This window comes from Protopterus annectens, chromosome 2.part0, assembly GCF_019279795.1.
Source record: "Protopterus annectens isolate FY-2018-M chromosome 2.part0, PAN1.0, whole genome shotgun sequence".
Classification (NCBI taxonomy): Eukaryota; Metazoa; Chordata; order Ceratodontiformes; family Protopteridae; genus Protopterus; species Protopterus annectens.
Genome location: NC_056728.1, coordinates 1275553422 through 1275581170, shown reverse-complemented (window position 1 = coordinate 1275581170; position 27749 = coordinate 1275553422). Strand labels below are relative to the sequence as shown.

The following is a 27749-nucleotide window of genomic DNA, read 5'->3' as shown; positions in this document are numbered from 1 at the left end:
CTGGTTAGGGAATAATATGCATGTCCCCGGCCACATCATCCCTGGCTGAGCAGAGCATGGACTGCTGAATGCAAGTCTGCCTCCCTCTCTCCACCCAGGATGGGTGAGCTGGCATCAGATACTCAAGCCCGTCCTTTCCTTCCTGGTCCCTCCAGTGCCTGTACTCCTAATCAAATGCAATGTGGTCAGGAATTAATACCTATACAACAAGAGGACAGGTAGCTATAATTCCTGCTCAGCAAAACTCAACATTGCTTCTAAATGTATGGTGCATTATGTGCTGCTGGCAGTTTAGTCACTTCTGCTTTGCTAAAGAATACTATATGCTCAAGGTTTAGAAGATGTTATTTATTGCTGAAAGCAAACTGCAGATGCTGCCAAGATATACATTTTTTTATTGAGATGTAGTGGTGGTGCTGCGGTAGCGTTGTCGCCTCACAGTTAAGACGTTGCCCATTCGATTCTCAGTTAGAGTGTCTTCTGTGTGGCGACATGCGTGAACGAGCATTCCTTCGTTGAAGGTTGTGCCTTAGGTCCGGCAAGCCAGCACGTAAAACTCTACTGCCAATCATTAGCGGACCGGAGTTCCACTGTGGCGACCCCTAACCGGGAAAAGCTGAAAGACACAAAAAGTTGAATACTATACAAGTTGTTTCTGCATTACTGTACTCTGGTGAGAGGAAATATATTGAGAAGGATGAGGGGAAGATGACAGTACATAAATGAGGACTTGGGCAGGCCAGCCAACTTAATTTAATAGAAAAAGGCAACATTTTCTTACATGCAAGAATTTTGTCTGAACCTAATTGTTCACTAATTTTGTCATCTGAAAATAGCAACACATCCTGGTATAAAATTCTGTTATTGTTTATAGATCACTTCCTGTCTATTTGTAACATTATCCAATTTCATTGCTGATAACTGCAAGGCACAGACGTGTGTGATTGTGTCTGTGCGTACTTTGCTCTTACTGCTACATTGAAAGAAATGTTATCTTACAGTTGCAGTCCAGCAAATTTATAGGATGCATAAATGATTAATGAAGACCCAAAGAACTGCCTTGGAATACACAGTTTCAGTATGGAATCCTCAGTACACATTGAAAATGACTAGATTAGTAAAGCTGCAAATTAAATTTTAATAAAATGGTGTTCGTATTCCGGATAAAGATCGTGCCATAAGGTATTAAAACTATACACTCTAAAATATGGAAAATAAAGGGAGACTTGATCAAATAATACAAAACAGCCAATGATCTTTTTTTTCTTTGCAGTCTCAAAGTTATCCTGAAATGCAAATTAACACTACACACAAAAAGATGAAATAAAATCTGCGGAAGGAACAATGTTCTACAAGTTTAAAAGCTTCACTATCAAAAAGATAAGCATGTGCTTCCCTTGAAATAGGTGCAGTTAATTAAACAAATGGGCAATCATACTACTACTCAGCTGTACAGATTACCACAGAATGTCTTGATTTTTGCCTCATATTTTGGTTTGTTCCTCAAAATATGTATTTTTCTGGCAAAACACTGGGGATTGAAGATACTAAACAATGACATACATTTAAGTTTCTGACTTCATAACATTCAGAAAATGCAGCCAACACACATCCTGTTATTTTTGCAGCTTTCAGTTTTTAAAACCTGTCCCTATTTTGGGGCTTTTGTCCACCTATTATTTTACGCTTTGTCCAGATTTCTTGAGCTAAGAAGTTGAGAGGTATGTGGGCAATCTTAATTTAAAGATGTGACACTGCTGGCACAAGGAAAGAATAAACAAAACATGCCTGTAACTAGACTTCATCTCTTGGTTAGGCATGTAAAACAAAATTTTCCATAAGAACTATATCTATTAGTTTTCAGTTAACTTCTTTTATTCACACCTTTGAAGCCGCAGTGGTGCAGCGGTAGTGTTGTTGCCTCACAGCAAGAGGTTCTCCTGTTTGATTCTCGGCTGGAGTGCCTTCTGTGTGGAGTCTGCATGTCCTTCCTGCGGTCGAGTAGCATTCGAAAGACATGCGTAAATGGGCGTGCCTTCATTGAAGGTTGGGCGTCAGGTTGGCAAATCGGCACCTTAAAAAATCGACTGCCAATCATTAGCGGACCGAAGTTCTGCTGTGGCGACCCCTAACCCGGAAAACTCGAAAAGACAAACATTCACAACTTTATTAAATTTGCAATATTTAGATAATGACATGACCATACAAAATTAAAGAAAAGAAAAATCATTGTACACATTTTCTAGTTTCATGCCTAAAGCATTTTAACAATTATTCACTTCAACATTACATAAATTGCTCATAATCCTCCCTTCCCTTAAATTTCTTCATAAAATTTTTTCCATGCATTATTCGCACAGATTCCATTTCAATGTTAAGGTTAGTTTAGATGTTGCTTTCAGTCTTCAATTAAGAACTTTTTTTGACACCTAATTATGGTTGCCACCTTTTAAGCGGGCCAAACGGGGACATGGGGGTGTGGCCAATATGACACTGACCACACCCTCTACCATGACGTCACCACCAGAGTGGTGAAGGAGATGGTGTTATGGGTACGACAGATGGCTGCTGGAGTAATTAGCTGGCTGATGGGAGTAGCAGCTGGATGGATGAATGACTGGCTGGACGGATGGATGCATGGCTGGCTGGCTGCATGAATGGATGGATGGCTGGCTGCATGAATGGCTGGGGGCTGGCTGGCTTGAGTGGCTAGCTGGTTGGTGGGAGTAGCTGCTGGATGGATGGCTTGATGGATGGATGACTGGCTGTATGGATGACTGGTTGGCTGGCTGTATGGATGGCTGGCTGGGATGGATGGAGGATGGCTGGCTGGAGGAGGAGGATGGCCGCCTAGCTGGCTGGAGGATGGCTGGATGGATGGTGGAGGATGGCTGGCTGGATGGTGGAGGATGGCTGGCTGGATGGATGGAGGATGGCTGGATGGATGGTGGAGGATGGCTGGCTGGATGGAGGAGGATGGCTGGCTGGCTGGATGGAGGAGGATGTCTGGCTGGATCGTTTGTTATAATTAAAAAAAAAAAAAAATCTCGGTCTTTTTTTAGTGGCTGTAGAAGCGCTTAAAACAAAGTGCTCCTACAGCCGCGATCTTTGCAGGGCTCTTCCTGCCCCAATCCCCACCCCTTTCATGAATTTCAGCCAATTGCTGCATGAATTAAAGCACCCGGACCTAACAGGCAGCAGCTTTGCCTGCAGGTCCGGGTCAGTGAAGTAACTGAATTGCCGTGAAAAAGTCAGAAGTAATTGCGACTTTTCCATGGCAATTCAGTGCGATCGCAAAAGCGGGACTTTTCAGGTCCCACTACTTGATACAGCGGGCAACGGGATAAGGTGGTTTAACCCGTGAGTGTCCCGCTGATAACGGGACGGGTGGCAACCTTACACCCAATAGCATTTAAATTAGCAAAACCTTACTATGTTTAGGTAATTAAGGTCCTGTATCCCAGCTGAAAAAAAAATTTCATTAGTTGAAACCTTCTGTTCCACCAACAATTCTGAGAAAAGTATTGTGCAGGGAATTTTTAAAATCTGCCAGCCCAGCTGGTTACACTCCCAGAAAGTATACTTCCAATTACCTCTCTTTTTTTCTAGCCTCTTTTTAACATACAAGATGGAATCTGTTGCAGCAGGCAAGAGAAACAGGGGGACAATGTAAACGGATGTTAACAATCAAAATGCAAAATATAAGCTACCTTTTGACTGAATGTAAGGATTCCAAAATGGTATTGAATGCTTGAGATTAAAATGGGTCATCAGTGCTTAACAGGGGGTTTAAAATGAGGAAATTCTCTCACATTTTTTGTGACTCAGGAATCCAGTTTTATAAATAATTCATCTCTAACGAGCAAATCTGCTTCTTGGCCTTCTGGCTAGGTCAGATATGAAGTACAGAGAACACACTTACCATAATGCATAGCTGACAGATGCTGTTTTTCGCACCAACAGAATTTAGTAGATCTGTCTACTAAGAACACTGCAATAACTCAAACAAAAATGATAATGGAATGCAAAACAGGAAGGAAATGGCAGCTAAAATGTAAGCAATGTGAATCAGATTATGCAAATGAGAAAAAGTAAAATTACAAGCAATGACAGACTTTCATGAAGCATACCTTCCTTCAGATGGTGACAATTCCTTGAGATCCTCCAGGCTGGGCTCAACATTAAGCAACTTCTTATAAAGAGCCAACGGAAAGTTGAGGTCTACAACTGTGAAATTATAAATTGCTAGTCCGCATATGATGCCAATCAAATGGAACCAATTGTGCTCAACAAAACACTGAAAATGAAAAAATGCAAAAATGAGATACATCTCACAGAAATACTAGTTTTAGACTACACAACAGAATAGAAAACATTTTGTAAAAGGAACATGACTATTGTCAATTTTCCTTCTCTAGCTCAAATGTATTTCTTAAAAGTGCTAAAAAAACAAAGTTATGTATTTACCATACTAACAGATGCCTTCCTTCCAGTCTGTCGGGTACGACACCTGGGTCTTTAAGCAGCTTGTCCAATTTGACGCGGCAGTTTTAGTGCTCCAGCCTCAAGCTCCTTTAAGAAATTCCCTTCCCAAAATGTACCTTTCGTTTTATCACCTCAGATTTTCTTTGACACCCAAGGACCTAAACACCACTAACCTGAATGACCACAGACGCAATACACTCTTTCAGTTCTTAGAAATATGGAAGGGGGTGGGTTGTAATACAAGATGGACTGGAAATAAAGTATCTATCATTATGGTAAGTAAATAACTTTTATATTCTATTCATTAAGTCTGCCTGATCTGACATGTGGGTCAGAATGCCAAGCTACAGTGAACCCTGGGGATAATTATGACTGGTACCACTTCAGGACGGAAGGATGCTCTTTTTCCTGGAGGCACAGTCCAGCTTACAATTCTTGACAATGGTATACATATAAAACCGATCAGCAGCCTCACAAATATGTAGTGAAGAGTCTCTGTAAAAGGCTCTAGAATCATGGAATCAGCTTTTGAATACAGTGGTTTGTTGTGAATATTAGACATATGAGAGGCAGTCTGACAACTATCTAGTGAGTGAAACCTTGGGCACCTTTTTCTCCAGCTTCTCATGGGCAAATTAAATGAAAAGTTGCTCATCCTTTCTGAAAGACACCATTATTTGAAGGTAAAAATGCAACTGTGTTGTTCACATAATGAGGAAAGAAGACTGGTAAATGAACAGGGTGAGAAATGGATTCTTAAGCTACCATAGGAACAAACGAGGGATTTGACCTTAAAGAAACTCTCTCTTTACGGAAAGAGTATGAAGTTCCAGAATTCTTCTTGCAGAAGTAATAGCTACTAGAAAGATGGCTTTCCATGACAGGTATTTAAGCTCTGTTGAGGTGGTTCAAAGGAAAGTTTAGTGAGAGCTCCCATTATGAAATTTAGATCGTAAGTAGGAAGTGGAACTCTAACTGTTGGCTTCAACAGGAAGGTGTCTAAGAAATGCCTAGAATAGTTTATGTAAGGTTAAAGAACTATCTTGGAAACCAATGTGAAAGGTGGGGGATAGCTGCTAATTGGACCTTAATGGTGACAAAACTAGAAATTGAATTATAAAAAGAGGCAAGTAATTGCAGAATGTCCGCTACAGGCATTAAAAAGTGGTCAGTGTTTTGAGGACAAGCACAAGAAATAATCCTTCTCCACTTGCTGTGGTAAATCTTATGGGTGGAGGCTTTTTGTGAAGCTATTAGAATCCTGACCATTACCTCAGGAAGTGACTTATCTTTTGCCATCATTGGAATTGGAGAAACCAAGTGGTTAATTTCAAGTTGTAAAGGTCTGAGTGACACTACCTAGAGGAGTAACGGATCAGATTTAGAACATGATCTAGAAGCTAATGGGGTTCTTTCAAATGAGGCCTTATAGGGGGAAACTAAATTTGTCTGGGCCAATAGGGGGCTATGTGGATGACTGTTGCCTTGTACCCAAGCATTTTCTTTAGAACCCTGGATATTACAGGAATAGGAGGATATGCATAAAGATGACCAGAGAGACCACTGTTGATATAGTGTGCCCCTTGGTGGATGCCCCGGGGGGGGGGGGGTTCAAAGCTAAATTTCTGCATTTGGTGTTGAGAGGGTGGCAAATGCATCTCACTGGATTGAGGGACCACTTGTGAGGCATTAGAAGATCTCTGCTGAGCCTGTCCACCAGACAATAAACCCTACCTCCCACCCAGAAAAGGTGCTACAATCAGAAAGCAGTAAAAGGTCATTGTCTATTGCCAGAGCCTTACTGCTTCCTGACAAAGGATAGGATCTGGTTCCCCCTTCCTTTTGGACATGCCAAACTACCATGTGTTGTCTTTTTTTAGGTGGATGTCATACCCTGAGGAAGGAAGCTTTAAGCTCCTGTAACACTAGGAGGGCTGCCTTCAACTGCAAGACATTTATGGGAAGATTGGCCTCAGTCTGTCCACAAACCTAGGACAATACTCCCTTCATAATGACCCTCCCACTCAAGGAAGCATGCATTCATGGTCACTGTTGCTGCTGGTAATGGGGTCTGAAATTGCTGCAAGCCCAAATTAAAGGGGACTGTAACCACCACTGAATATGTTTTTTGCATGAACTGGTAATAATTGTCTTGGACAGAGGGTGAAGACTCAGACCGCTGGCTCTGAAGCAACCACTGGAAATTTGTCATGTAAAACTGGGAAAAATCCACCATCAAAACTGAAAATGTCAAGCACAGAACTATGAGGATCAAACAGATCATACCCAAACAGCAGCTCTAACAGGAGACTGACCAGACTGGAGGGTCTGAATTCCGTCAAGTGGTAGTGAGATAATTAACACAGTGGTATCCCACTGACAACCTAGGAACAGCAGCTTCTGGGTGGGAATCAGTAGGAATGAGGTATGACTTGGGAAAATTCACTGGAATGCCCAGGGATTTGGAGAGATGATGGTGATCATCATCATCTCTGACTTGTAAAAGACTCCATCAATGGGCCATCCAGAAGCCAGTCATCCAATTGAGGAAAATCTTTACCCTTGAAGATGTAGCTAAACTGCTATGTTGACCATACATTTGTTGGACAGCCTGGCAGCACTCTGAACTTCTAAAGACAGTTTCCTGCCTGGAAGTGCAAAATCTCCCAGACTCCATAACCATCTTTAAAAAGTGGTAAGCATCTTGAAGATGCACTGAGCACTTCCATTTATTCTCCCTTAGGCAGGTCAAAATTGACTACACTATGACCATCCTGAGAGTACAGTTGTGTACACTTACCATAAATGTAGATGTTCGAGTGTATTCACTTGCTGTAGTCATTACATTTCGGTTATCTGCTTGCAGTAGCCCTCAGTCGGCCTGATTAACAAAGTCTTGGGTCCTACGTCGGTTGCTGTCTCTTCTTCAGTGACGTCAGGGATATAAAACATGCAGCCAATGTCATTACATCAGTTTTTCTTGCCCCAGATGTCAGATGCCCCCCTAATGGGAAGCAATTCAATTTATAAATATACAAGGTTATACCTCAAACAAAAAAGCAAATACACCAAAAAGCTTATGAGCATTGAAAAGGAGAGAAAATGTATAGCCAAAAAAATTTAGGGGGCTGGAGGGAGGGTAACCAGGACTGCAACAGTGAATACACTCAAACATCTACATTTATTGTAAGTGTACACAACTGTACTATGTTCTTCGTGTTTCACTGTTGCAGTCATTACATTTGGGTAGATTCCCAAAGCTAAGGATGGGAGGAGGAATTTAGATAGCATTAGGACCAGCTATAAGGCCCTGCAAAACTGCAGTGGCAAAGTCAGTTCTGGATTTAGAGAAAATTGGCAAATGGTAATGCTTGGTGAAAGTATGTACAGAACTCCAGGTAGCAGCTTCTAGGATGTCCCTGGTAAGTACACCTCTGAGAAAGGCTGTAGAGGTAGATGCAGCCCTGGTTGTGTGGGGTCTGATCCCCTGTGGGATACGTTTTCCATGGTGCTTATAGCAGAAATTAATGCAATGGCCAATCCATTTGGAAATGTTTTGCTTTGAAATAGCCTTCCCCTCTGTCCCTGCAGCAACTGCCACCAGCAGTTGTTCAGATTTCTTTTGAGGTTAAGTCCTGTCCAAGTAGAATCTAAGTTGTCTGTGCACATCTAAGGAGTGCAGTATCCATTCCCCTTTGTTCTGTGGATTAGGAAAGAAGGTTGGAAAAATTAATGGACTGATTAAAGGCCTTTGGCATGAAAATGGGACTGGTCCTGAGGGACACCCTGTCAGCATAAAAGATGAAAGGCTCCACTGCCATAAGGGCCTGTAATTCAGATACCCTTCTTGCTGAAGTGATGGCTAAAAGGGAAGCTGTGTTCCAAGAAAGGAATTTTAAATCTGGAGTAGCAGCTGGCTCGAAAGGAGGAAGGGAAAGTTTCTCCAATACAAAGTTAAGGTCCCAGGCTGGAGTTGGAGCTCTCCTGGGTGGTCTTAAATTTTTGGCCCCTCTGAGGAACTGGTTGAGCAATGGATGAGAGAAGAGGGGAGGTTCTGTGTTATAATGAGCTGAAATGGCTGAGAGATGAATTTTTATTGAGGATAAAAAGACAGGCCCCTGTGAAGCATCTCAGTTAAGTATTGTAAAATCTGAGGTAAATTGGGCACTGCTGTGCTCATCCCTTGAGATTGGTTCCAGGCACAGAATCTTTTCCATTTTTCAGCATAAGATTTTCTAGAACTAGGCCCCCTTGCCTCTAAAATGACATCCATCACTGGATTACTGAGGGATGGTAAAAGAGAGGTTAGGTAATTAGGCAGGCTGCTAGGTTCAGTGTTTGAAGCTGAGGGTGCGGAATCTGGTTCTCCTGCTGAGACAGCAGGGTAGGAGTCTGAGGCAGGTGCTATGGGGCCAAAAGTGACACACTGCACAGGAGGGAGTACCAGTGTTGGCGTGGCCAGGCTGGTGCAATCAAAATCATCCTTGGTTTGTCTTGTTTGATCTTTAGCAGTAGTTTGGAGAGCAGAGGCAGAGGAGGAAAGGCATAAACTGATAGTTGTTTCCAGCTGAAGGACAGAGCATCCACCTTCCAAGCTTGTCTGTGGGGAGACCTTGCGCAAAATTTTTCCAATTGATAGTTTTGGGGGGAGGCAAACAGGTCTATATCTGGCTCCCCCATTTGCTTGTCAACATGTTGAAAATTCTTGGTTCCAGTTTCCACTCGTGTGGGTTCATGAGGTTTCTGCTTAGTCCGTCTGCCAGTGTATTTAGTTTTCCTGGCAGGAATTGAGCTTGTAGATGCATTTGGTAGCTTAAGGCTGTGTTCCACAATGCCATGGCTAGTCTGCAGAGGGGGTAAGAATGTATACCCTCCCGGCTTGTTTATGTACCACATAACAGTGGTGTTGTCCGTCTTTACCATTAATTGTCATGGAAGAATGTGGTCCGTGAAGGCTGTCACAGCATTCTGTACAGCTAACATTTCTTTATAACTGATGTGAAGGTGCATTTGAATTGGGTTCCATTTGCCTTGAATGCACTTCCCTGCCAGGTGCACCCCCCCATGCATAGTCTGATGCATCTATTGTTAGGGTTTGGGTGGCAAGGGTTAGTATGAATGGTAGTCCCTTGTTTTGGTGGCAGGCCTCTGCCCATCAAAGGAACTCTAGGCGTAGACTAGGAATTATTGCTTCTAGATCCTGAGAATGTTGACACCATACACTTTTTAGATATCATTGTAGTTTCCTCATATGCAGTCTTGCATATGGAATTAGAAGAATGCAGGAGGCCATGAACCCCAAGGCTTGTAGTATTTGCCTTGCAGATAAGCAGGGTTTCTGTGGCCACTTGTTGGAAGAAGGTTGTCAAGTGAATTTATGTCTCTGGCGTGAGGAAATCCATCTGGGAAGTTGTATTCAAGCTTGCTCCCAGGAATATAATTTGTTGACAGGGTACCAGGTGTGATTTCTTTTCGTTTATTGTGTACCCCAGACAAGTTAGCATCCTTTGAACAAAAGCCAGATTATGCAAAAGTATGTCCTGGTTTTCTGCTTGAATTAGACAATCATCCAGGTATTGGTATATCTGAATATTTCTTTGCCTGCAAAATACAATGACTGGTGCTAGGCACTTTGTGAATACCCTGGGTGCAGTAGATAAGCCAAAGGGCAGTGTAGAGAACTAATAGTGCATGTAGCCTGCTTTGAAGTGTAGGTATCTTCTGCAAGATTCCCTGATTGGGATGTGCAGGTATGCTTCCTTTAAATTTAGTGTTGCCATCCAGACATCTTTGCTTAGCATAGGAAGCAACTGGTGAGTCAGCATCTTGAATTTTGGAATCACCAAAAAGGTGTTTAGAGTAGGCAGGTCCAGGATAGGACGTCATGAATAGTCTTTTCTGGGTACCAGGAAAAATCTCGAGTAGAAACCTTGTCCCTTTTCTTCTTCTGGTACCAAATGAATAGCCCCTATGCTTGAGAGAGAAAGAGTACTTGCTTTTGGGCCTCTGCCCACTGATTTGGAAGTAGATCCGACCAACCGCTTGGAGTTGGTAACGTGTGGAAGTGAAATCTGTATCCTTGGAACACTATATTTAAAACCCATTTGTCCTGGGTAATGAGTCCCCAGTTCTTTGCATGAAGTTCAATCTTTCCCCCCAAAGGGGCAGTCAGTTGAGAAGTGCTTGGAAGTTTTAAAAAGAAGTCAGAGACAGTTTACCATAGGGGGTGTTTTATTACTCCCAGATTTGGAAGTGGAAGCCCCCCACTGCTTAGTCCTGTGCGTCCCCTGCGACTAAAAGCCTGGGTGCCCTGCTGGATCTGGGTTTGGACTGAAAAGTTCTGGAAGAGGCAGGAACGGACCAATTCTTAGAAAGACAATGCCTACTAAATCTTGGAGGCTGTACTTGTAAAAAAATCTTTAACAGTTTGCATAGATTTAGCTTTTTCCTCCATCTTTTTAAGAACTACTTCTGCCCTGTTGCCAAACAGGTGGTCCTGATTTAAGGGACCATCCAGTAATTTTGCTTTAACATAATCTGGCAAGGACTGCTCCTTAAGCCAATCATGCCTTCTAAGTACAGACCCAGTTACCGCAGCCCTGCAAGATGCCTCTAGTGAATCAAAACCACATTGCAATGTATGCTTACCAACTTGTTCAGCAGAATGCATTAAAATGATGTAAATCCTTCTTTTCAGCACAATCAGGAAACAATTTTCTGTTTAAGCAATCCAATAATATGCAGCTGATACTTTTAACTTATGAAACTGGCAATTCAAGGCCCTAATGGCCAAAGTTGCAGAAGTGTATACATTCTTACCCCATCTATCCAGTGCCCTGGAGTCTCTATGAGGGGGTAGGATTTTTGGCAGTAGTAACTTTAATGCCCTTGGGTCCCTGTGAAACGGTTTCAGGATACGCGGTAGGATTTTTAAAAAGGAACTTGTGAGAATCAGGAACCCTATAATATCTATCAGGTTTTCTGGAAGCAGGAGGTAGAGTCAGGGGCCATGCTAGATTCCAAAAAGGCATCATCAACAATGTCCAGCACAGGAGGTATAGCTAAAGGCCTGTGCTGGGGGCAGAAGTAAGAAATCCATAAGCCTCTTTTTAGAATTGGAGAAATCCTGACTTTCCCAATGAAAATGCTCCCTGAGAGTATGCAAGGTTTCACCAAAACAGAAATCCTCTGGGGGGGGGGGGGCAGAGGGAATAGAGTCCTCAGCATCAGAATCCTCTTATGCAGATAAGGGTAAATCCTGGTCATCAGAGGAAACAGAAATTTCAGAATCTATCATAAGCAAACTCTGTCCTAGGTCTCTTAGAGGGGTAAGGTTGGCTTCCTTTAAAGTAATAAGATCTTCAGTCATTCTTATAATTAGTTTTTTAGGCATAGAGGCCTGACCATGCAGTCTGGGCATCAGTTTTCTAGGCATGGTTCAAGTTTTAGGTCTTGAAGAAGAAGATGGCATTGGTTTAATATGCAAGTCAGCAGGCCTGAATACACCCTCAGAAGCTGGTGCCTGCACAGCGGCTCTGGACCCATTCAAGGTAGAGACATCCGCAGGTTCCACAGTTGAATTATCTCACGGCATACTGGACTCCGAATGGGTCTCAGTAGAGGCCTGCGAATCTGAAGTAGCGGGTATCAGGGGCTGTGAAAGCGCCTCACTGAGTAACGGCGAACTGGGTGGCCTGTCTCTGTCTTTATATTTGTGTTTTTTCGAAATGTCGGTAGTCGAATGGCTTACTGAAGACATATTAGGATAATTAAACCGAGCACCAAAATATTTAGAAGCATAACCATACCGACGATGGATAGTTTGTGGTTTAAATAAGGCACAAAACCGACAGACGTACATCGTGGTCAGGGCCTAGACAAGGAATACAGTATATGAATGAAAATTTTTATGAGGTACATGCTTTCCACAAGAAATGCAATTATTTACTTTGACTGACATCGGTTTAGGGCAAGAAAAAGTTTCCCCAATGGGGTACTTAGCTTTTCATTGAAGACTTCAGTTCTGAAACTCGAAAACAAAAATTTCAGGAGTCGGCCGACCGGCACTTGTGAACTGCTTCTGCTTCGGGCACCGCACTGCAAGAAAGACTGGTGCAATGACGTCGACTGCATGTTTTATACCCCTGACATCCTGACATCACGGAAGAAGAGATAGCAACCGACGTGGGACCCAAGACTTTGTTAATCAGGCCAACTGAGGGCTACTGCAAGAAGATAACCCAAATGTAATGACTGCAACAGTGAAACACGAAGAATATCCATGTTTTTCTTAGACATTCAAAAGGAAGGAGGGTCCTTGGATTTCTTTAGTACCAAAAATAACTTGGAATAAAATCCTGACCCGATCTGACCTGGTGGGACCTCATGAATGGCTCTTTGTCAGCAGAGATAAAATCTCCTTTGACGTGGCCTTTGTTTGGTTGGGTGGGATGTCCAGCAGCAGTAAACAGGGGAGATTTCCAAAAATGGAATGTAATAGCCTCAGAACATTCTCTCCCTTACCCATTTGTTTTGGGCGATATCAAAAAAAAGAGAGTCTAGAATGAAGGAGAGATGTCCCCTGACCGCCTTCAGAGTGGGGCAGTCAGGCAGACCTTCATAGGTATTGGAAAAGGGCCTGTAATACCCCAGGTTTTGCAGACCTCATTGCCCTCTTAGTCTGTGCCTATTGAGAGTCTGGACATCTTGCACACTCTTTTGAAACCTTTACTTCAAAGGGCCAAATAAGGATGACCCTTCAAAGGGAGCATTCATGAAGGACACTCAACGTTGTCTGTGAAGATGCAAAGGTACAGACAAGTGTGTTGCTTCATTGTTATACCTGCTCCGGCTGCCCTGGTTGGTCCATCTGCCACAATGTGCATTAGGCACATGAACACGTTAGTTATGTAGGCCATGGTGGTCAAGGTAGCTTCTATTTTCTCCTTTGCTCTGTCGTAAGTGGGATTTTCAGGGTAGGTAATGTCTGCTGGGACAAATCTTTCTGGAACCTGTTCATATGGGTGGCATAGTTCAAGGCACACAAGGCAAAGATAGTTGAACTGTACGCCTGCTTCCCAAGCCTGTCCACTGCTCTAGATTCCTTGTTTGGAGGATAGACAGACTACAAATTCCATTGGTCTGAATAGATCCCCCAAAAGACAGATCCATCCCTTACTTTGGAGAACAAACAGGCGACTCCTGGACCCAGGAAAGAGGTCGGCTCCAATGAGGGAACCAATACAGATGTGTCACAGGCCAACAACTTTGAGACCACCAAGCAAGCTGGGGGCAATGGCTAAGTAAACGGAGCTGAAATTACAGACCTGAATTCTCAGATCAGAGACTCATGGCTTCCTATCAGAAGAGCAAACGCTTAAATTAGTGAATGCTCTTATATTGAACTTTAAAATGTAAAACCTGAAAATGTCAAAGGCACGGATCATCAATTTTTTTTCCCAGGGAAAATAATCAATGGGACATTCTCTGGACTTCGCTGTTTTCTCCACTGTGGTGTGATCTCAGAGTTGATGTATTAAAGTTGGGGATGTTTTTTTTTTTTGGATCAGTGAATTGTTTCCCTGGAAAAAAAATTGCTGGTCTGTTCCTTCGATATTTTAAGGTTTTGTGTTTTTAAGTTCAATAAAACAGCATTCAATCTTCTGATATAGACGCGAGACTCACTTGGTTCCATTGGATTTGAGTAGAGAGAGTTGGATCAAATTCCCTTGGAGTAGATGATACCTGAAGAACTGGCTCCATAGATCACAGATTCTGAGAGGAGTAACTGTTCCAGTGTAACCAGTGCATACAGGCGAACCAGTGAGAACAGTAATGGGCAAGATTGGGAGTCTGGGGCAATAGAATGACCCTTATCTCGATTTGCATCTTTAGGAACTTCTACATCACATGGTCCAACTCAGTCTCAGAAGTACTCCTAAATGACTTGAAGGATCATATTGCATGAGCTGGTGATGGATTACAAGCATGATGTTCAAATTTACTCACCATTTTGGAAACAGTGTCCTGAACACACATGAGATCCACAAGGTCTAGATCCCAGGTGAGGTAGGAGTCTATGCTCAGTGTTCTTCCAGACTTAGAACTTTCAAGGCCAAAGACAGAGCCATGGAATCACTTGGCCTCTTTTTTGGATCTGCTTCTTTTGATTTGGATGGCTTCTCCAAAGCCTCCTTAAACTTATTGTATTCAGATCTGGCTGCAGGAAACGCTTAAAGATCAACTTGCTTCTTCTGTTCACCAAGACCCTGGGTTTGAAGGCAGTACAAATGTCATAGCTGGCAGACAAATGCGCAACTCCCAAGTAGACCGTGCACAAGTCATGGGGGTCTTGTGGTGGGATTTTGTGTCCACATTTCAAACACGTCTTGAAACTTTCTTGTTTCTCTACCATACAAAACTACACAAGTATATAAACAAAGATGCAACAGAAATCACAGGAATTTCTAATTATCTAACACTGCACACTGACTATGAAATTTACAACTCGCACACAAGAACAGAATATTTAACTATGTACTAATCTAAGTATCCATGTATTTAACTTTCTCAAACACACTGCGGAAAGGTAAGAGAAAATGGCAGAAAATGCCAAGGGGCTACAGTATGACTTATAAAGTTATTTTTAAATACTTAAAATACTGCAAAAAGGTTTAGTAACTAGTAGAAATACTATTTTTTAATATTTTAAACTATAAACATGAAGAATGCTGTAATAAAATAGGTGGAGCACTTAGCTGCCAGTGATCATGATTCCAATCACAAAAGCAGCAAGAGAGCTGGGGTAACTAAAGGGAGAGGTGCATTATGGGAGGGGAATTTCTTAAAGGGGCTTGAGGCTGAAACATTAAAACTGACAGGTCAAATCTGACAAGGGGCTTGAGAGCCCACATGTTGGACTGGATGGAATGAATGAACAAAATCTACACCTTAGTCACAAGAAACACAATACAAATTTGAAAGATACTTACAATTAGCATCCTGACATATCTGGATTGGAATTCCATCTTCATGACCTTCAGGACTAAGGCCGGCAGGGATTTGCCCACTATTCAAAACTTGCACAGACTACCTGGCCCTACCCTTTTATACATAAGGCTGTGTGACTGAGGACACTTGCCCAGATGTTTGTGACCATATTAAGGCAGAAAATGAAGAGAACCAGAAAGAGAGAGAGAGAGAGAATGAAATATACGCCATCTGTAGACAGCTTACTTTGGTCCCACTGCATAAGGCAGAAATTTGGAGAGAGTAATGAAGATGGAATTGCCAATCCAGATACATCATTACGATAAGTACATAACTTTGTATCTGGGACTGGAATTCCATTCTCATCAACTTCAGGACAGGATTCCAAGTTTAGACTTAATGATGGCTTCTCACATGATTATGTCCCCAATAGCTGAAAATCTGAGAGACTTCCAATGGAGATTACATCCACAAACACTAAGAGTGTGCTTTACAGTCTATATAACAAGAGATATAATCTCAGAGGATGTACTGATAAGAATTCCTGGAAGATAATTACAGTTCTAGCAGTTAACTGTGGAAGGGATGAACAAGCCAAGTACACTTTCCTGATTAACTCCCAAGGACAGAGCAGAGTTGGTACTATGGGGTTAGGTACAGGCAACATCACAAGCCTCAATAAAAAAAATTGTGGGGAAAAACAATTTAGTTGTGGAAATGAGCCAACATACTGCTTTTTTTGGTGCTGGGCGTGGCTTGAAGAGAATGACTAGACGTGAACCAATATCATCAAACTGGCAAAAACAAGAGTCAGAAGAAAAGTGAAAAGCTACAAAAACTCCCCCCATTAGATGAGCAATGCCACACTGCAACCTAGAACTCACACGGATTAAAAATCTGGAATGGAAAAGATGGAAAACCTGAAGTTGTTTAAACATGAATTGCCTTTGCTCATGAACGTGTGCCAAACAGAACTACAATGAATGTTTACCAAGTAATGGCTGTTGTATTAGCAAACAAGTATGTTGTCTGGAAGAGTTATGTGTACATGTACAAAATGATACTAAGATTGTTAATCTCAGATGTTCTGCAGTGAAGAAATTAACCACCAACTTCCCCTTATTATTCAGTTCAGATTTTAATATTTGCATTCATATTCTCATAACTGAGAGATCTACACTTATTTAGAGGCATACAGTGAAATGCCCTAGTGGGACAAAAAAATACATTGTCAATGTGCAATTACAGCACACTATACTGGAGATATTGGTAATTATTTTGCTAATAATTTTGAAAATTATATATTTACATATTTACTTAACAGTTCTAAAACTGGGTGACTTAAACTATTACATGACATCAGGCTTTTGTGTTTGACTCCAGTTGTCTCAAGCTTCTTGGCATGGCCACTTCTTGTGCCAACTACGCCAGTATGGTGCTGGCCTAATGGGAGAGGAGTGTCCTCTTGGATTCCACTGGGTATAAGAAAATTCTCTTCTACAGACGGTTTGTGGATGATCTCTATTTTATGGTTGGGGACATCTGCTGAATTGAATGAGTTTGTAGATTTGCACACAACATAAGTTGAGGTTCACCATAAAATATTAATCAGACACAATGGGTTTTTGCATGCAAGGCTTACCAGAAATAGTATGGACAGCTTTTCATCAGACTTCATAGGAAAATGTTATAAACCACATTTTGTTCATTGATCTAGCATGCTCCTCACCATGTTTTTAAGAATATTGTTAAAGGACAGATGAGAATTTTGAGTATGAATAATGCACAGAGTTTATTGAGGACATTATGGGATTTAAATGAGACCTTGGAAGAAGGGGGTACACTAAGAAACCGAGAGAAAAGGGCTCTAAGGAAGGGATGATGCTTAGATCTACATGTGGAAAACCTTACTCAGGGCCAGCCTTGAGAAAAAAGGAGGGGTTTTGTGGACTGATTCAGACCCTGTTTGAATAGGTTTGGCATTCACCTAGGATAACAAAGACACTGTGAACATTTTTCACAGGAACTGGAATATTCTTATGACCCACTCGAATGTGGCACGGCTGATGTATCAGAGGCCTCATTTTTATTACAAGAATTCCCTATCTCTTAAACAGATGCTGTGTTACCCTAGGAGTTCCTGTAGTTTTAATAAGAACATTTATCCTTTGGTACATATCCCTGTGGGAGATGTAATTTTTGCCCTTTTATTGATGGCTGTAATAGCTTTTTACATCCCTGCTCAGGGCAACTGTTCAAATTTAAAGTTACAGCAAACTGCAACACCTGTGCTATCATTTATCTAACTCACAGCACTACATGTGCTGCGTTTTATATAGGGAAGATGAACAGACGTCTCCGTGACAGAATCAGAGAACACCTATACTGCATTAGGAGGTCTAATGAGGCCAATGCGTTAGCTAAGCATATTATACAAGCAGGTTCTGCCCACAAGTTTATGGCTATTGACTCTACTGTTCTCACAGAGCGACTAGGTGATGTTACTAATAAAACAGAGAAAGCGGAGCTGAAATGGATCCTTAATTACAGGTCAGATTGTGAACCTGGCCTGAATGAACATGTTTCTATTAAACGTATTTTAAAGTCTTGTAGTTTGCAGAAAGTATAACTTTTTATAGTTTATTTTATATATTTAGATGTTTTTGTGTATATTGCTCTTTTAAGATCTTTGGCTTTCTTAGACAGAATGCACATCATTCACTTACATTGCAGCACCTTTATTGGTTAGTTTGATCAAGGTCTGCTTATGTCATACTATTTAAACATCAGAGTGTGTTTTAAAGATCTGAAGAAGCTATATGCGAAAGCGCTCATCTGTTTTTATTTTTTACATTACAAGTTTATTTTCCATACAGTTTCCAGGTGTCTGTCTAGATTTTGGATTACTTGTTCCTTCGCTGTCTGTTTGGATCTGTGCAATTTTTGCTGCTGCTCTGCTTGCCTGTGTTTGGAGTCAGCCTGTTTGATTTTTCTTGGTACTATTACATAACATCATATGAAACCTTAGATAAGGGAAACTGATTAATATTTGCACTCTACATTACATCTGCTAACAAAAAGTAAGCTAACAAAACATCTACATTGTTCAGTTTCCGAGATATGACAATTTGTGAAACAGAGAAAAATATTCTGTGTTTGTATGCATAATATATTACAGCATTGATATAAAAGACTGACTGTACTATTATCAATGCAAAGACTTTTCACGGATAACATTTCTGTTTGTACAACTGCAATAGCTTTTATTGTTGATGAAACATTTACAGTTCTTTGCATTATGCTTTTTAAGTCGATTTCCCAGAAAAATGCTTTGGAATGAAAGGATATGTGTAGGCTGTTAGTGGTGTGAAATTCCACATCACACAGGTGTTAATGAATAATGAAATATAAGATATCAGGTTCATTTGGGACAGTAAATCACAAAGATTTTTAATAGGATGCAAAAATGGTGGAAACAGACTGGAAATGCCAGTTGGCAAAACAAAGAAAGAATACAAGTAGGAATAATAAAGTTAGTTGCTGCATTATGTCACTAATTGACATTAGTCTGGAACATTAATGAGTCTGAGGGCAGCAGACAAAGAACACGGTGCTGACATTTACAACAGCAAAGTCTGGGTAATAATGCTAGAAGAAACATTTCAGAATCACAAAGAACTTGAAAGTTTTGTTAAGAAAAGTGGGAAGAAGGCACTTCTTTGCTGGAACAGAAGGGCAGCAAAAGAAAATGGATTTAATATTAATTAAAAAGTATATAGTAATAAAGACTGAGGAACAAGTGACAGATAGGCATGGATGATTTAAAGTGGTGAGAGGTTGCTAGGAGGGAACAAAAATTATACTGGCTGCGGGATATATTCCGGTGAAAGCTTTGAGATAACAAACATTAAGGGAGATGTTAAATCCTTCTATCAAAGATGTGTGGTAATAGCTGGAAATCGGAACACTACAAGAGGCCAGAACACTACAGGAAATGAGGATGTCTCTGGAGTCCCTAGATACCTTAACTGCTGATTATCCAGTTGAGGGCAGATATTTAGAGAAAGAAATGCATGTATTTGGGGTCATAAATGTAATGAAAATAATGCTCAAATAATTAGAATTTATACATTTTCAGGCAAATATGGTTCCTGGGCAAGATTAGATAGATGTTACATATCAAAATAATATCAGAACATGGTGAGAATCACAAAAACACACCTGGTAATAAGACCATGCACCTACACTAATTAAAATCAAGTAAAATATTACTGTGTTAAGCAGTGGCACTTTCCAGCATGGCCGGCCTTAGGCATAGGCGAACTAGGCGATGGCCTAGGGCGCCGTACAGGCCGGCCTCGTAAAGGGCGCATTTTTATGCATTTATTTTATTATTTTGCTATCTTCTCGGCGCACTGTCTGAGTGCACCAAAACAATAGGGAGAGGGGGAAGGGTGAGCACCCTCCCACTTTTATAGCTTCAGATTGACAGGGAGGCTTCAAGAGGTTAAAAAAAAAAAAAACGTCTTCCGTCGTGCATGGAACTTAAGTTAGCAGTTCAGTTACTAGAGGGGTTAAGGTCATGTGTACACATGTGTCTGGCCGTTCCATTTAATAAAAAAAGGAAGTGAATTCCAGTTTCGGTCTGATGTCAGCCACTTCTGGGAGATTCCCATTCATTATAGGTATTTAGAGAGCCCCAATGCACTATATCTCTATTCATCTTATCTCTCACCATCTCCTCATCCACGCTTCTCCTCAAACCACTGTGCTCCCGGGGTCTCTGTACTGTTTTACCAGATAACAAATGGACAGACCGTTGCTGAGTGATGGAAGAAATGCTACAGCACGTTCCTACCAAATATTGACATACCAGAAGGACAAGATGAAGCTGTTGATGTCTGAATATGAGAAAACGGAGTTGAACTGAAAGTTATTTTCCACTTGTAAGACTCACAGACAGTACGTTAATAGTTTCAGAATTACCCGAACTTCTGTATGCAGTTCGTTCAGTGGAAAACCGTATGCTTTTTGTATTAATACTTTTGCTAAAGTGTATGTTTGTATTTGTAATTTAAACTGTTCGCTTCTGTATGCGAGAGAAAATGTGTGTGTGTGTGTGTGTGTGTATATTGTATATGCATGTATGCTCTAATTTCACCTGCCTAATTAGATCTTTTACATCACAAATTACATTTATTTAAAAAGGCAAGTTGATAAAATCTGCTGTAACTGTTGCCTTCAAAGTGGTCCATCAAATATCAAAGGGTAAATCAGCCTCTACACAGCTGTTATAAAAGTATTCCACCTGTTCCTCACTTTTTGATACCCCTTTCATCACTAAATAAAAAATATTTAACTGCCATCTGTTAGTGTTCACAAGATGAATGCCAAATTTACTATGTAAGGAAACAGGAGAAATATCAGAGAAGAATCTGGGTTGTATTTTAATCTCGGGTACCTCAGAATAGGAGAAGATATTAAAAATGAGTCAGTTCCCGATCTGTGTGCTGCAGCAAAGAAAGTAAATCCCTTATTAATAGGAAATATTAAATGGAGCAGACTGCACAGATTCTGAGCTGCCATGATTTTCTTACCATCACAGCATACAAATCGTGAATAATGGAAATAAAATGAATCTGTCTAAAATGGGGTTAAGTGATAAGTCTATGGTCAGCACAACTAATCGATTATGAAAAGTTTCCAAAAAAATCATTTAAATGATGTAGAAACTTCTCTTTGGAACAGCATGGTACACAGACATATGATGTAATGAGTGATACGGACCAGAAAATGTAAAGTATCTACAGTCTTAAAAGATACCCCCCTGCATTCTAGAAACTGTGATAAATGAAGATAAAGTGATATTCTACCAACAAGTGCTGCTCCACATGAATTGTTAGAAGTGCTGGAGCAAAAATCTTACTTTTCCACTTCTTGTTACGCATTTGCATGTGACTAGCTTTCACATGGGTCTCCAGGATAAAAGCAACATCACATTTGGTTTTAAATATGTCATGAGAAAAGAGTTTACATGTACTGATAGACTGTATATTATGATTTCAAGGAAGCAGTTAGATAACTATGACGGAAAAGGAAACAAAATAATTAAAAAATATATTTGTATGTATGAAAGATAAACATTAACAATTGGAATAAAGTAGTGCTTAAGTAGGTCCAATTCATTAAACATAATTAACAAAATGGGTGAATAATATAGGTGATCCGGTGAGGTGACCCCTAACTGGGAAAAGCCGAAAGAAGAAGACGACGTCTTATATACAAGTCAGGCATATTTTTATCAACCAGAGGAGACATTGTGGGTAGCAATTAATAAAGAGTTGAAGGATTTTATCTGGGAGGGGAAGATGTCAAGAGTGAAGTGGGATAAGCTGATTCTTCCAATAGAAAAATGTGGATTGGGATTACCTGATTTGAAGGGTTTTTCAGAGCAAGTACCACATTTAACCATCTTGTGAGAGTCCTAGTTGAAGTTGTTTTTAGGTGTTCCACATTTTGCCAGTTTGTTCTAAATTATGTTCCTATGTTATATTATGTCCTGCTGACATTAGTACTCTGATGGACAACTTAACAGATTTCTTAAATGCAATTGTATAATATCTATCATGATTTTTTTTTTACCTACGTTGCTTGTCAAAAACTGTACATAGTGAGTTAGAGCACGCGGTTGCCTGTTTAACTGTTATGTCCATATATTTTGGCTTAGTCCCCACATGCACCAGTTATTGATAGTTTTTTTGCAATAATTTTAAATAATTTCATAGTTTTAATTTGACTGCCTATTATGATGTTTTTGGATTACTTAAACGCTTAAGTGATGCCACTAATCATTGTTGGTGGGTCTGTATTCTGAATTATTTTTGTGTTGATTATTTAATGTTTCACAAGAAGGTAGAAACCAATAACAATTTCCAGTCAAGTGTGATAGTGGGCAAGATAAACAGAAGTCTGACACTTTATAAATGTGTATTGAAATAAGACGACTTTTTTATTGATGGTGAAATTAAAAGGCTGTGTAGATAAAAATGCAGTAGTTGAACTTGCTGAACTATTGTTAAGAAGGAACTGTATGTATTCTGGTGCTGGATATTCCTTGTACTACTAACACAAACATGGTAACTGAATTAACAGGAAGGACAGCTGAAATAGAAGGAATACACTCCCTAACACTTTTGATAATACTGTAGTTGGGCAGTTGGAGACTGCACATTGGTCATTTAGCATAAACGTTTTGTTTGACGTTAGTGAATTGATGCATCATCTGGGCATTTTTGACTAGTAGAATATCTCGTCTCCAGCTTCTGACACAAAACTGAAATCATTGTATGTTGAGCATGTTTAAAGTTAATGTTTTATTGTTGGTTTGAATGCAGATGCTGTCATTCTATATAGTGTGTGTGTGTGTGTGTGTGTGTGTGTGTGTGTACATAAGTGGCAATATAAGTTGCCTTACAGAATGTTAAATGTGTTTTTCTGAATGGGATGCAATGGGTAGTAAAACTCTGAGATAGCTAATCAGAATTGTGCTATTTGTTTGTTGATTTATGTTAACCAGGTAGATGCATTTGCCATATCAGTAGCAATCACTACAATGGTGGTAGTCAGACCAGTAAGAGATACTCTGTATGTTTCAAGAAGGAAAAACCTATTCTTCTAAATAAGTTAAGTGATTGTTACCAAGTTGCATATATGAATATTTCAATGTAGTATGTTAAGTGCTCGGTTTGTATGACAGATAAAGTGTGTGCTACTGTGTGAGATAGTATGTGTGTATATGAGAGAGAAAGTGAGTGTATGTTTTGTTCAACAAACACTGTTAAATAATTCCTTCTTCACTGTGTCCTTCTACCTCCAAAATGTTAAATGAAAGTCCTGAAGACTGTGTACAGGCCTTGGTGCTTTACAAGAATAAGTTAACACAAGGGCACACACTTTCTACAGCTATTCCATCATATCTCTCAACCTCTTAGAGCAATAGATCTGGACAAAGCCTGGGGGTCAAATAGGGACAGATTTTAAATATTGCTCTTACAAACTTAGAATGTTGTTAGAATAATAGGTTTTGCATTAGCATAAATTTTCTAAAGGATGTGGAGTCTTAAACTCAAATGTTTGTCATTATTTAATTACTTCAATCCTCAGCTATTTGCCAGAAAAGTACAGATTTTTGGAGGAACACATCAAAAATATGAGGCAAAAATCTGAACATTCTGTGAAATCTGTACAGTTGAGAGGTATGTATTCAATTTTCCATATGCAACTATCGTCTTTGCTTCAGACTGCCATAAGCAGTCTATCAGAGCTGCCCTTTTTTTTTTTTTGTTCTTCAGTTTGAGCAAGGAGTTTGAACCAGCTATGCCTCTGATATCTATAAATATGGATTTATCTAGATACAGATAAGATATACAGATAGATACATATAGAGAGATATGAGTATATAGACATATTTACATTTTTTCTTTTTCTTTTTGGCCTTGCACTGATTCTTGAGGATTGCTATCACTAAATGATGGGAGACACTGGAGTCATAGTTTATATTCTTCAAAACGGGCATGCTAATGCAAAATCTGTGTAAGCAACTAGATATATAAAAGTTAAAATGCGTCCCCGGGTCTGGATCATTTTGCTCTTCTCCCATAGTACTTTTGGCTTTGTTCCTGATTCACGTGGTAATATTCTGAAAATATTGCAGTGGCTCTAAAGACACTAATGATCCATAGTAAAATGGGCTCTGATTATCCACCAACTCCAGTGGATACTCAACCTGCCATGGGAGTAAACTAATGTACTATTTAAAGCTTGTAAAAAAAAAAGTATACCTCTTTTTGACACTGTCAGTGGGCTACTCCTGAAATCTTTCTTGAGCTGCCCTTTCTTTTCCCATTTCTAAATGCAGTGCGTTACAAAATTATCTTTCCCCATTGTGGCTTTTTTTCTTCTTCATGAAATGCAAGTTAACACTAATCCTGTTATTCTAGCAACTTAAAGTGCAATATTTAAAATCTACCCCTATTTTTTCGGCCACTGCATCCACATTATGTTACGTTTTGTCCAGATTTCTTGCGCTAAGAGGTTGAGAGGTATTCATACCTCTCAACTGTTCAGATTTGTGCCTCATAATTTTGGCCTATTCCTCGTAAAATTTGTGGTTTTCTGGCGAATCACTGAGGATTTAAATAACTAAATGTCATACATTTGAATTTCAACCTTCATTTCATTCAGAAAATGTATGCCAATACAAATGTCGTAATTCTAGCAACTTTCTAAGCCTCTAAGAGCAATATTTATAATCTGTTCCTGTTTGGGGGCCTTTGCCCCCCCCCCCATTATTTTAGGCTTTGTTCAGATTTCCTGTGCTTTTTTTTAGGCTTTGTTCAGATTTCTTGTACTAAAGGTTTGAGAGGTAATGGAGGTATGGTATGTAATAACCTAGTTGCCGATTTGGTGCATTTTACGGAGGCTAGGGGTTCTGCATTTCTTTAGTGTGCCCTCCTTTGTATAAGATGGCTAGTAACTATGAACTTGTGTGTCAGGGTCTCAGTCAATCCCTATTGCAATATTACCGATGTATCCTTTTCTTTATTGTAACATAGGCAATTAATTCTTCAAGGACAGCAAGCACTGAATTTGTATACGAGTCACTGAAATGTAAAGTTGTTAGGCAGTAACAGGCTTTTATTAGTTACAAATCTCTAATGTACAATTATTCGGATGAATTTTACTTCTGCGGAGATTGTGCTTATTGATGGATACTTGTGGATTGTAATGACAGAAGTTTGAGTGGCCTTTTATGATTAAAATGTTCTGAAATGGGCAGGTTTGCCATTATTGGGTCATACATTTCATTGCTCACTGGAAAAATGTTCAAAACTACAACTTTAAAACACACACTAACAGGTGGTGCTTTATTATACAAGGAATATAGTTTAATACAATCAGGAAGGTCAATCAACACATACATATATGCATGGCCATACGAATGTGTTCAAGGAGCCTGTAGTTTGAAAAGAGCCTAAAGGTAAACTTAATTATCCACTGGCCAGATGCATTTTATTTGAATGCGGGTTTTAATGCTGTTTCAATGAATGTGAGTTTCAAGGGCAGAGAAGTTTTACTGCTCATCTTAAATCTGTTTTCATTGTGAGACTGTATTTGTTTGTTTAGCAAATGGCTGTGCTTATTCTATTTTATTTCAATAATTGTAATCATTGTAGAAGTAAATAAGAAAACAGTGCACACTGACAGGTTTGAACAGTGTTTATGGTAAATGAGGAGAAACAGACAAGTAATGTAACACTGGAGTGGCTGGGAAGGGAGCTGCTGCTTTGGGGGGGTTGCTGCAGAAGGGGCTGCTCTGGGGAGGCGGTTTATTACCCTGCCTAGGGCCCTATTTGACCATGATCCAGCTCTGGTATTTACAGCAGGAAACACATACACAAAGGTAGTTGTAGGTTAACTACATTACAAGGTGTCTTTTTCTTCTTATGCATTTAAATGATTTAAGGAAATGACTGGAGTGGCTTTTTTGGGGAGTGACCTACCTGTGGGTGTGGCTGAAATAGGTGTTTCTTGAGTATGTTGTGGGTGGGGCTTAAGGGGCGCTGGAGCACTACTTCGCCTAGGGCGCCGTTTCAGCCAAGGCCGGCCCTGCTTTCTAGTATTCAATCTGAAAAGGAAGGTATTTAATGACTAGGCAAATTCACACAAAGTGAAATATTACATTTGAGTCAAAGCAGAAGAGAGCTTGCAAAGGATTTGGATAACAGTAAAATGATTAGAAATGTGACCACAATGAAAACAAACAGCCACAGCAAGTATTTAGAAGCATTTGAAAAAGTAAAGAATTTTCAGAAGCAAAAAATAATTAGTTCTGAAATAGCATCTCTTGCATCTGTGAGCATACAAATTTCACAGTAAATATTCTCCAGCATTCAGGTAGTTAGGATAAACCTGGCAGTTGAACTGACTAATTGGAAGAAGCATAAAGACACCACCAGGGTTAATTTCAATGACTGTCTCACATTAAGAAAAAGCTTTTGTACAGACATATACATTTTAGAGTTGAGATATTCTATTTCAATAAGTAAATGCCACCAAGAAGAGAGATTTCCAAAATATATACTAAGTCCACTGAGTCTGCTGGTTCAAAGACAGGCAGTGTAACATTTTCAACCACTATCTGCAACCTGAGGAAATGCAGGAATACAAGCTTATACTACCCAGACCTGCATCATGGCAGAAGTTACATTTGCTTTTAAACATATGGTAGGAACAGTCAGCTTGGAAAATGAACAATTACATGGGACTAAGGTGTGCTTTTTTACCCATTCTAAAAATGTCTTCTACTTTGGAATTTAAGCTTTGATAAGTTCATTTTGGATTTTCAAAACTTTAGACACACAGTTAGGAGTCACAATCCTATCTTCCAATCTGCAAAATTGTGGGATTTCAAGACATGATGAAAAACTCTGCTTTCCTGCTTAGTTGCTTTTTCCAGCAGACATGAAGATATGCAAGGTTACTCAGAGTAGCACAAGAGCTCTACTGATTAGCTCTTAAGGCAGCAATAGAGTTGATAATATGGTTAGTTGAAGGGGTCATGTACCACAAAACTAGTAGCTTTCCTCTGTGTTTCTGGTTCTTGAAAAAACAAAAACTAAATGTATAAAACAGGCTGTGAGAAAGCGGTTTCTCTTGACTAGGCCTGGCTGTGGTCTGCAATCTCAATGACTGCCTAGAAAGCTGCATGGCAGAAAAGTAACAGGAGGAGTACTGATGCTGGAAGGAACCAGTGCTGCATTCTTCAAGAGCTGGAGCCCTGAGGCCCTTGTGGGACTGATGGGATCACTAAGGCCATGCTCTTTCTATCCAATGATTCATCAACTACCACTTTCCTTCTCTATTGTTCTGTGATGCCACTTGATCTAATGTACCTTCTTTGTCCTATTAGTAGATGATTCCCCTAATAGGTGAGGGGCATATGCCACTGGGCCTAGTCCTAAAATATCATGCATTTGGGAAAAATCTGAAAGCTTTGTGCCCAACAGAGGAGGGTTTGTTTACTAAAATAAATTATTAAAACAAATGTTCATAGGAAGAATCCTGGTGGTCCATATAGACAAAAACACTAAAACTCATAGTACCTTTGGAAGTGGAGAATTTCTGCCACAGGTGCTTGTTGATTTTTTTTTTTCGGGGGGGGGGGGGTGGTTTTGGAAAAAATCACTATTACAACAATGGGTGGACAGGTAATC

At 40.1% G+C, this 27749-nt stretch overlaps 1 protein-coding gene across 1 annotated transcript in view; it reads right to left on the bottom strand.

The window, feature by feature from the left end:
• Positions 1 to 27749, bottom strand: part of HERC3 (HECT and RLD domain containing E3 ubiquitin protein ligase 3) — a 1624372-nt gene that overhangs the window by 482811 nt on the left and 1113812 nt on the right. Inside the window, exon 20 of the mRNA XM_044060395.1 lies at positions 4131 to 4297. Within this exon, the coding sequence (XP_043916330.1) occupies positions 4131 to 4297 (167 nt within the window). The remainder of the gene's footprint in view (positions 1 to 4130; positions 4298 to 27749) is intronic.